We start from the raw sequence: 11587 nt of genomic DNA on the forward strand, positions 1-11587 counted from the left end.
TTCTCTCTTTGTCTTGTGTTCTTTCCCTTTGCACGGTTGCCGCTTCCTGTCTCTCGTCCTGTCCCATCCTGTCCTCCGGTTGTGTGCAGCATTTGAAAGCACCCTCTACACTCCTCCACCTCCAGAATACAACAAGACCACCTCCTCCTCACCTGTGTCTCCTTCCACCCCCAGCTACCCACCCCCAACGCCATCGCCCTCCACAGCCGCTCCTCCAACCCCGCCCCTGCGCCACTCTGCCTCCCGATTCGCCACGTCGCTTGGCTCCGCCTTCCACCCGGTCTTGCCTCATTACGCCACTGTACCTCGCAGACAACCCGCACCTCCAACGCCACCGCCCCATGCCCCAGCTCCTCCTTTAGCTCCGGCCTCCAAATCCGTAGTCTGGACAGCTAACAACTTCACACCCCTACCGCCCTCACCTCCGGTCATGATCAGCAGCCCTCCAGGCAAGGCCACGGGTCCTCGCCCGATGATTGCGATCCCGGCCCCTAGTCCGCTCTCCCAGAAACCCCCCTCACCCATCACTGCGCCCAACGGGCCACCCACTTCTCTTCACTTCCATGTTTCATCACCTGTCTCGAGTCAGCCGTTCTCTTTGCCCCCGACGCCACCCCCTCCGCCGCCCCTATATTCCCCCTCGCCCACCTTGCCCATCGCTCCCCTTGTGTCTTGTCCCTCACCCCAGCCTGCTGTTCTCCCTTCTCCTTCCACAGCCTTCCCTGCCTCTGCTGAGCACTCTGTAAACTCTGGTTTGGGAGACTCCTGCTCCTCTGCTCCAGAGCTGCCCACTCAGCCTGCTGACTTCCCCAGCCAGCCGGGTAAGGCCTCTTCTGTGTCGCTCAGCCTCCACTAACCCACTACTCGGGGTTCAAGGAGGGGGCCTGCCATGTTGAGCTGGGTTGCTTGTTTTGTTGTTGTTTTTTTGGCTGCAATTGGCGATTGCTTTTTGGCTCAATATGAAAGTCCTTAGGAATGTTTTGCTGTTTTTTGTCTTGTCTGTTGGGTTGTACTGGTTCGTCTGTTTGATGGATGCTCATTTGTGTGGCAAGTAATTTTATGAAATTGCATGGCATGAAAACACATCTCCACTCTCTCTCGTGAAACTTTGATTCGAGTCTCTCAGATCGCAAAGCTGCGATATCATCGCTTTAGTTCTCATCAGTGTTTTTCTGCAGTTTATCACAACCATCTCATTCTGATTCTTGGTTTTTGGTAAAGACGTTCTAGATGTTAACATGTACAAGTGAGCTGTCAGTAAGCAGTGAGCTTTACATGATCTATAACTGGCCACCCGGCATCCTTTTTGGTTTTTCTTGACATTCACACATTTGTCTCATACCACATCCTTATTTTAAAAAGAAGCAAAATGACAATGAATTTGATTACGTTTGTCCTTGACTAGGTTGTATGTTGCATAGTGCATACAGTAAGCAGGGCTTTTCATATGAAGTCAGGTCAACAGCAATGAAGAAATAAGATCAACTCTTGCTCTGAATTATTCATATCATTTCATTAGTCCTCTGAATGAGGTTTTAGCCTTCACACCTCATATGCATGATGCAGCTTGGCGCTGAGCTAAATTCTACACACTAATATGATTAACTTGTGTGTTTGACAGGCATGCATGTCATATAGACTTGAAAAACTTCAGCTGTTTATATCCAGCTGATATGTTCCTAAATTGTGAAGATTTTTATCTCATAATACAAAGTGGTGCAATATCAGCTTTAAGTTGCATTTTAATGAATAAAGGTTTGAAACAATTATCCCAATTACATATCTGCATTTTGTTAGATTGATGTACACATTTGTTTCTTATGATAACTCATCAGTCTCTTGTGGAAGTTTGTATAATGATCATCAGCTTTTGGCAAGTGCTCAGTATGTTCACATCATGTTTTAATTTCATCTGTCTTCGTTCACTATTACGAAATAGCTTTGTATGTCGTTGTTTATGTTGTTATTTATTTTAATTATTATTATCATATATGGATTGATAATATATTACACTGCTGTTCAAAGGTTTGGGGTCAGTAAGATTTTTTTTTTTTGTTCAGCAAGCATCCATTAAAGTGGACAAAGATGAGAGAAGATAAATTTATAATAGAAACCACACATTTTTGAACTCTAGTATATTGTATTGCATTGTATTGACATCCATTTAGCTCATTCTGAGTGTGGTGATCAATTTCATAATGCAAAAGAGTCCTGGATGCAGAACATATCACAGTTTTAACTGCTCAGCACAGCAAGTGATAGACATGTTATAACTTTCATGATCTTTTTTTATTCAACACTGCAGATTCAGTACAGGGGATACCAACCCCTCCACCCCCACCACCTCTCCCTCCCGGCTCCACTGTGACTCCCACCACTGCTGGACCTCAACCACCCCCTGGTCCCCCTCCTCCTCCCCCACCACCTCTGCCCCCAACGCTTACCCCAACAGGTCCTCCCCTTCCCCCAGGGCCACCGCCTCTACCCTCAGGCCAGGCACCACCGCCAGTGCCACCTCCACCTCCACCCCCGGCCCCACCTTTGCCCTCGGGTCTCTTCACCCCCTCGCCCACAACAGAGGAGAACAAGGGCCTGTCTGGGTTCGCAGCTGCCCTTGCTGGAGCCAAGCTAAAGAAAGTGCCAAGGGTAAGTTTTGAAGGACCATAAAGCTCTCATTTGCATTGAATTTCACCTGAAGCTTCTTAACACAGAACAAGGGTTGGAAATTAACTGCAAAAATGGACCTGCATAATTACACTTAATCTATTATGGTTGTCACGATTAATGTGAAAACTAATTAATTGCGTGGGTTACACTTCATTTCAAGGTGTCATTTGTTACAGTGTAATCATACGGAGTAATATTAATTAACTACATGTACTTACAATAGGGTTAGGATTAGGGTTACTTGTATGTAATTATGAATAATTTATTATTATTATAATAGTAAGTGGATGTAACATGTAACAAGGACATCATAGAGTGTTACCATGGCATGTAATTTAGATCTGCTCCCATTGCAATATGTTATATTGGTAACAACCTAGTATTCTAATTAAGTGGACATCCATGACATGTGGAGTCCCACAAGGCTCAATTCTTGCACTTCTCTTGTTTAGCCTGTATAGTTCCCAGTAAGTCTAATAATGAGAAAGAACCGAATTGCCAATCAAAGCTATGCTGATGATACCCAGATTTACCTAGCCCTATCACCAAATGACTGCAGCCCCATTGACTCCCTCTGCCAATGCATTGATAAAATTAACAGTTGGATGTGCCAGAACTTTGTTCTGTTAAAGGAGAAAACTTAAGTCATTGCATTTGTAAAGTTCTCAAGGTGAACGCATACCTTGACTCTTGGGGTCAAACAACTAAAAATCAAGTCAGGAATCTTGGTGCGATTCTGGAGACAGATATTAGTTTCAGTAGTCATGTCTAAGCAGTAACTAAATCAGCATACTATCATCTCAAAAACATTGCAAGAATTAGATGTTTTGTTTCCAGTTAAGACTTGGAGAAACTTGTTCATGCCTTTATCACCAGCAGGGTGGACAATTGTAATGGTCTCCTCACCGGCCTTCCCAAAAAGACTATTAGACAGCTGCAGCTCATCCAGAAAACTGCTGCCAGAATTCTGACTAGAACCATAAAATCTGAGCATATCACACCAGTCATCAGGTCCTTAGAGTGGCTTCCAGTTATATTTAGGATTCATTTTAAAGTACTTTTACTCGTTTACAAATCACTCAATGGCTTAAGACCTAAATATATTGAGATATGCTCACTGAATATAACCCTAACAGACCACTCAGATCATTAGGATAGAGTCCGTTAGAAACACCAAGTCCGCTTTTAGTTATTATGCTGCCTGTAGTTGGAATCAGCTTCCAGAAGAGATCAGATGTGCTAAAACATTCTCCACATTAACATCCAGACTCAAAGCTCATCTGTTTAGCTGTGCATTTATTGAATATATCTGAACTGATTGCACAGTTTTTTTATATTTAATAATTATCTGTTTTACGTTTATTTTAAATCCATTTTTAAATCACTTTTTAAGTTTTTAAATTCCTTGTTTTATTGTCATTTTTTTAATGATTATTTTACTTCCTTTTATGTAAAGTACTTTGAATTACCATTGTGTATGAAATGTGCTATATAAACATGCCTTGCCCAATTTCTTGTGGTGATTGGTTTAATTTAAGTATTTAATGTAAGCCAGTACAGATATATTTAATAATGTGTTTATAAAAATTGCCCTCAAAAAGTTTAGAAAAATGTCCCTGTAAACAAATTCCAGAGGTCAAATACCGCTTCTTAATGGAAGTTTATTTTTGACTGATGCGCTTCACACTAAAGCTGAAACAACATTTTATTTTTTCTAAACATCATCAAAAATGCTAAACATGACCAAATCCTTTGTGTTACTGTAGAGTGATGAGCCCCTGGCTCCAGCCCCAGGATCAGCGGTAAGTTCTGGTGGTGCCAAGCCTGAGGCATCACGTGGAAATGGCCCTTTACCCGGAGGAGGAGGTCTGATGGAGGAGATGAGCGCCCTGCTGGCCAGGAGGTGAACTGTGTGCTTTATCTGTCTATAATGCCAGAATGGTTGCGGTGATAGAAGCAGGGCATAGCCCTAACTTACTAATAAAAGTTCTGTTTTTTAGATTATCAGAATGTTATATCATATTCAGTAATTTAATGAAATTTAAGAATGTACCATTGTTTTGATACAGGAGAAGAATTGCTGAGAAGGGATCATCACCAGAGCCCGAGCAGAAAGCTGTGAGTTAATAGTGCTTCTTTCAGCTGTATGCAGTCTCTTAAATCTGTTCATATAGACTACTCTTAATGTAACCTATTGATATGAAAATACCCTTTATGTGACTGATTTTCAGATTGATTACCTTTTTATTTTTCTATCAGGATGATATTGAGGCTACCATAACTCCAAAAGTGTCAGCCTGTAGCACACCAGGTAAGTGGGGAGTGCTTAAATAAATGATAAAATCCAGCTAACCATATAATAATGATCCATAAGTATCATCATTTATTCATATGAATGGGGTGAAATGTTACCCATACCTTTTTTGTTGTTGTTGTTGTTCACTTATAATAATACTAATACTAATGCAACATTTGGCAACTCCTCTTTTCCTGTTCAATCAGTGTAATCTAAATAAATTAGCTTGTTGTTGAGCCTGTGAAATCTTTATATCTATTAAATTCCACTTAAGTGTTTTCATGTTTTGTTTTTTTACACTTCATTTTGTTCAGTCTGGGCCTCAAAGCCAATACCATAGTTTTTATGTGAAATAAGACTGCAAATATCATAAAATGTAACATTCATTGCCCCCCCCGCCCCCACAGATATGCCCAGAAAGCCTTGGGAGAGGACAAACACCATGAATGGTAGCAAATCACCAGTCATTGGAAGGTAATAATTTGCATGTCATTGTTTTGATGAGCTGAATCAGTGTGTGCATTATACCTCCACCACACTATAATGCCTTTTAAAGAAAATGTCCAGCTTTTGGGATCTAAATCTTCAGCAGGTCTAATTTGAATTATTGTTGCTTCGACTGCTTTGCATCACATGCTTGCGGCCGGGGGCCCCTCACGATCGCATGTCAGAAAGCAGGCAGTCGGGTCCCGTGCTTGACATCACTAAAGCACAGTGCTGTTGCTTCTCATCAGATAAGTGTGTACCAGAGCCGTTCAGCATTTTTTTTTTGCTTGGTATATGCCATTCTTTCAGGCATTTGCATATACAGTTATATAAGTGGTTGAAGCACTTTTCAGTAGGTCTACACTGAAATCTAAATAAATCTCATTTCACCTGAGTTGGAATCAGTGCATTTAGAAGATTACTATAGTACTATAGCTCCGATCCACGCTGTTGACCTGACCTGGTTAGTCTCTTTACTCTCACAGACGGGATGCACCATGGAGAAATCAGATGGGTACTGACAAGTACTATGATTCCTTAAACAGGTATAAGAGACTAGTTTGAGAACTCTTTCTAGACTTTGTTTGCGGAGAGTGCTCTCTAAGTAGGATGAGGGTTGCTGCAGTGATTGTCTAAAAATGTTTTTTTTTTCTGCTGTTGCCAACAATATAATCACCATGAAATGGCATGAATAAAATATATAAATATAAAAAAAAAAAAAAATATATATATATATATATATATATGTGCATCTCATTCTCCTATATATATATATATATATATATATATATATATATATAAACTTTTATTTAGAAAGGATGCCTTTAAAATTAAGTGACAGTACAGACTTTTTACATTGTTAGTTTCCATAAAAATAGTAAACAGAACAATTGTTTTCAACATTGATAATAATAAGAATGTGTTTGAATGATTTCTGAAGTTCTATGTGACACTGAACACTGGTATAATTGCTGGTGAAAATTCTGCTATAAATTCCATATTCAATTATATTTAAAAACTAAAGTATTTTTACTGTATTTTTGATCAAATAAATGCAGCCTTGCTAAGCATAGGAATTATTATTTTTTAAACGAAAAAAACTTTTGAATGTTATTGTTAAAAATATGTAAATGATACAAATTTTAAAATTATTTTATAATTAATTTGTATAGATTAAAATAGTTCTTAATGTAATAAAACATGATGGATTTTCATGATTTAAAAAGTCTTGGATGAGAGTAAAAAAAAATATATACAAATAAGGCATTTGAAAAGTACTAAACTAATGGATTTTAAATATCAAGTCCAAGATATTTTAAACGATTATTAGAGCATCCTGATAAATTCCGCAGTACTAGATGTCGTCAGAGGTCATGCAGTATCAGAAAGCTGGAGCATTTGTCCACTCTTGCCAATTCGTCCAACTGGCTCCAAAGATAACCCACTTCCCCCCTCCCCTACAAATGTGCATTTAATTTAGTTTATCCTGCCAAGAAAGGAAGTTATCCTCTCATTCTGAATGCAGAAAGCTTTGATACATAACTTTTGCGCTGTAATTTGTTTCTCTGTAAGCTGTCATAATGTTCTTATCTGCTTGACTTCTACTTCCTTTCTGCACAAGGCAACCCACTGTTCAGCATTCATTTCTTTCCCGATGGGATAGCTAAAGCGTCATTTCCCTCACTTCCCATATTCCACCCTGTGGTGATTATTGTGTTGGCAATAGTATCCTGTCTGATTCGGCTACAGACAAGCATGAGTGATACGGCAGCTGCATTGTGTGTTTTAAGGTGTGGATGGTGTCTCAAGCTGTGTTTTTTGGTTTGCTGTGCTTTGAAATGTTTTCTATTTGAGGCTGACTTTACAAATGTGTTGGTTTTGATGAATTTGCAGCTCCTCTCAAGGAAATACAATTCTCATGTCCCCCAATTATGCATATACTGTATATATCTGGATGTGTCTATTTCCTTTGCAGTACAGCGGTTTCTGAAATACCTTGCATTTTCCTCACACCTCTTGAATTTATCCCATGTCAGTGCTGTTTATTCTTTGAATCACCAATTGTGATTGAACCCTGTAGATCTGAAATGACTGTTAAAGTGTGTCACTAAACTTCTGCCTTGCATCCTGACTGCACAGTGATGACTACTGTGACTAAAGTTGCTTTGCATCACACCATTTATTTTCTCTTTAGACCAAGGTCTACACCAACTCCTACCGGATCCATAAGTGCCAATGGGGTGCCAACAGAAGCTCTTGACTACGACAGATTGAAACAGGTACTTCTCGAAATTCAAGAAGAACTGAAACTCATGTAACCTTTTAGCCCTTACGAGTTTGATAGAGGGGCTGTACACTTCCTCAATATGTTAGCAAAGTCTTGCCAAAGCTAGTGGTACAATTTCTCATTTGAAAAATGTGTTTGGTATTACAGCACTTCCTAAAAAACAAGGGAGAAATACTGGTTGACTGTACAGTTATGCTTTTGTGGGTGTGTACAATTATAGTCCTCTCTACAAAGGCAATGCCTTCCTTCTGTATGAATGAGCATGTTAGATATGAAAGGCATATGAGAGGGAGTCCTACTTATCAGAGGACACAGTTACTGCTCGGCTCTGTCTGCTTCCAAGAGAATGTGAATGTGTAATGAATGTATGAATGTGTGGATGTTATAACACACACCTACTCATCTAGTCCTCTTGTCATTTAAACGGCCAAGGCTAAGTGCATTTTATATATATATATATATATTAATTTTTTTTTTTTTATTTATTTATTTTTTTTAAACCCATAGCATTTTTTTACTTGTCACAGTATCATGGTAGCTATTTTCTCTTCTCTATTGTATATATTATCATCTAATATGCAATATTACTGACAAGAAAACAGTTCTGTGACATGCACTTATAAGTTGATTGACTCCTTTTGATTTGTAGATTATTATAAATAATATTCTAATCTAATTACAAATGTATTGCTTTTCAGGACATTCTAGAGGAGATGAGGAAGGAACTATCGAAGCTGAAAGAAGAACTTATTGATGGTAACACATTATGTTGTATTTCCACTATAGCTTTTTAACATTTAGCTTTTTTAATACATTAGAAATATGAAAATACTTGACACTAACAGTCAAGAGTTTGGATACATTTGACTGAATTTGTTTCTTCTTATGATATTAAAAACATTATTTGATCTAATGGCTTATGGTTAAACTACTGATTTAATATTATTATTGATAAATTAATAATATTATAATATTATTTTATAATAAATAATAATATTTGGAAAAAAAACATTTCCCTAATCTCCTATGTTCCGCCCTATGCTGATTATGTTGCCAATGTTATTTATTCATTCATTCATTCAAATAAAAATGTCTTTACAAAATTTTTGTAAACGTAAAAATAAGAGTTGGAATAGATGGTGAAGGAAAAGTAGCCAACAAGGTCTAGCTAATAATAATGTATAATTATTATTATTTAAAAAAATTACTTATTTTATACTGTACATGTTTTAATTTTTTATTTTATTTTATAAACAAAATTGCCTTTGCAAACTGTTACTTACAAATAAATGAATAGGAATGGGTAATAACAAATGAAAAGTGTCCAGCATACAAAGGGTGGCTAATCTCTGACCATTTAAAATACAAGATTTATTCGTCTTTGGTCACTACATGATTGCCATATCACCGTTTCGTGTTATTTTTTGGTTTTAATGACTTTACTATGATTCTTTTCTAACATATATGAAATGATAATAATGGATGATTAGATGTCTAAACATTTGACTGTTAGTGTAAAATAGAACTAAACTTGCAGTCTGACCTGGACTATTTCAAATTCCTTTGTCGTTTTTGTATTTTCAGCAATCAGAGAGGAGTTGGGCAAGTCAAACTCTGCATAGGAGAATGAGATGCACCTGTATTTTTTTAACCACAATCTGTCACTTCAGAGGTCAGCTTCAGTTTAAGACACTTTCTCTAAAGCAATGAAAATGGAAAATTTACAGTTTTAACTAGTGGTGATCACAATAACCATGATAATTCGGTGGATATGTCGAGTATGATGCCGGGACAGACATTGGTTTTGAGCGTGGGGGCACAGGAGGCGTAACAGCGAGAGGATAACCAGACACCTCAAAGCGACGCCATACACCAAAAGCCCCATCTTGAAGGGGGTCAGGACACAGTCTTAAGGAAGTGACTGTCAGTATGCAATGGATGACTCTTACTGTGGAAAGAAAATGATGAAAAAAGACAAATTTATTACTGAATTACATACTGTATTAACCATAGAAGAGTGAAATTGTAAATCAAGCAGATGACATTCATTCTACGGCACATCGTTTAGCAAAGGGCAGGCTTTGTTTATGAATTGAAAAAGTGGTGTTGGTGGTGAAGTAATGTTAATGAAGTTGGTCTTGTATAGAGCAAAACCTTGAATCTGGCCAACCAAATGAGTATGGTCTCTTGCTGCAGGACACTAAAGCTTGTCTTCCTACTATTTTAACCAGAATATGTACATTAAAATGATGACAACAAAATAAACATTATACCTGCAAGTCATTCAGTCAATGTATGCCATGACCACATCAGGTAGCTTACTTGCTCTTTTGGCCGGTTTTCATTCTTCTTTTCGAACGTGAATGCTCAACAGGCTGTCTCTAATGAGCCACTGTTACTGTATCTGTGTACCTTCGTCTTGTGTTCGCTAAGTGTTCGGAAAGATCACGAAGGACAATGCCTTTCTACTGTACATCATTGTAGCTCTCTACCAAAATCCTCTCAGCCAATCGAAGTTAAAGTTGACGTCAAGGTCAACTCAGACCGTATCTGTAGATAGTGCTAACCAGAAATACTATGAACTTTTTATTCACCGTAGGCTCTTTTCATATTTCAGTGCATGTCTTCTTATGATTGGTAAGGGAAAAATGGTTGCCACGAAAAATACTTTAGTTTTCTGTTCATAAGCAATAAGTGTAGCATTGTTGCATTTTTTTTTTGTCTCTCTCTCTCTCTCTCCATTTTTTCCTTTGTCCACTCTGCCCTCAAACTGTGGATGAATGACGTTCTCCATACGTATTCTCAAAATGCAGTTCGCAACGGACACCTCTTTATAGCCATAATAAATTTGCAGGGGTTTGACATCTTGCATCATTTTACTTTATTTTGGGATGCGAATGATCATTTATTTTGCATGGGCTATTTACCAATCAACTAAACAAGTCTGGAGTATCTAATGAGGGCCAAGCAGCACATCACCGCTTTTTGAATGGTTTTGGGATTTTTATTTTTCGGTCGTTTATCATTAAACCTCTTTCTGCACACTGGAAGGCACTCGGCTGTGTTTTTCAGAGGGGCTTTAACTTCCAACACGGTTTTATTGGGGAACTATATTGGGAAGTATGCTTTTTAAGGCCATATGAAGTGTGAATATAGGCTGTGTGAATTTGGAGATGACCGAGAACATGAATTTGTGACGTTCTCTCCGATCAGATTTTTCCTCTGTTATCCATTTCCCCCCGCCATGCTCACTTGTCAGTCCTTTGTCATTTCTTTTGATTTCAAAACCATCACTCGAAATAATCTCTCAAGGAATCCGAAAGTTTGTATAGAGTGTTTACAGCATTGATTGCACTTTAAAAACCCGTAGAAATTCAAATGATTCTATTGCTGACAAGACAGCCGTCACTTTGTGATTGGCACTATCACCAAAGCTAAACTATAATCTCTAGAACGTCACAATCTCCTGATCCACCTTTGTTTTGACAACAAATAATTCTTGTTGATTGGTCTTTAGGTGAAGCAGGTGAAATGTTTTGATCAGGGTTGATTCATTCCTGGATAAACCTGTTTGTGATCTTCATGGTTTGTGCCTTGTTTGGAAGTTGCATTTGATATGTCAAACATTTAAAAGCGTATATATAGAGAGTATTAAGTTAGGGCCTGCCATAACTTTATTCATTTGTTTTGCATTTTGCTTCAGTGAGTTGCAAAGGATGCTTTTACGATCTTTGTTTAAAATCAAACATGCATTCACATTCTTATCAGTGTCATTTTGCTGTTGCATTACAGTGTGGTTTGTGTTCTGGTTAAGACCATGTATGCTGGCGGGATCTGAAAAACTGATCCTT

General features: G+C 38.2%; 1 protein-coding gene across 8 annotated transcripts in view; it reads left to right on the top strand.

The window, feature by feature from the left end:
- LOC132106610 (protein enabled homolog) overlaps positions 1 to 10019 on the top strand; it is a 102512-nt gene extending 92493 nt beyond the window's left edge. For 3 of the 8 annotated variants that reach the window (XM_059512447.1, XM_059512446.1, XM_059512445.1), the window contains exons 6-15: positions 90 to 821; positions 2306 to 2646; positions 4434 to 4570; positions 4737 to 4785; positions 4927 to 4978; positions 5371 to 5437; positions 5935 to 5994; positions 7644 to 7728; positions 8435 to 8492; positions 9321 to 10019. In XM_059512447.1, coding sequence (XP_059368430.1) covers positions 90 to 821; positions 2306 to 2646; positions 4434 to 4570; positions 4737 to 4785; positions 4927 to 4978; positions 5371 to 5437; positions 5935 to 5994; positions 7644 to 7728; positions 8435 to 8492; positions 9321 to 9358 — 1619 coding nt within the window. In that variant the 3' untranslated portion in view covers positions 9359 to 10019. The remainder of the gene's footprint in view (positions 1 to 89; positions 822 to 2305; positions 2647 to 4433; positions 4571 to 4736; positions 4786 to 4926; positions 4979 to 5370; positions 5438 to 5934; positions 5995 to 7643; positions 7729 to 8434; positions 8493 to 9320) is intronic. The other 5 variants (XM_059512449.1, XM_059512448.1, XM_059512450.1 and 2 more) reach the window with 5 other exon arrangements.
- The last annotated feature ends 1568 nt before the right edge of the window (positions 10020 to 11587 follow it).

This window comes from Carassius carassius, chromosome 27 (assembly GCF_963082965.1).
Source record: "Carassius carassius chromosome 27, fCarCar2.1, whole genome shotgun sequence".
Lineage (NCBI taxonomy): Eukaryota > Metazoa > Chordata > Actinopteri > Cypriniformes > Cyprinidae > Carassius > Carassius carassius.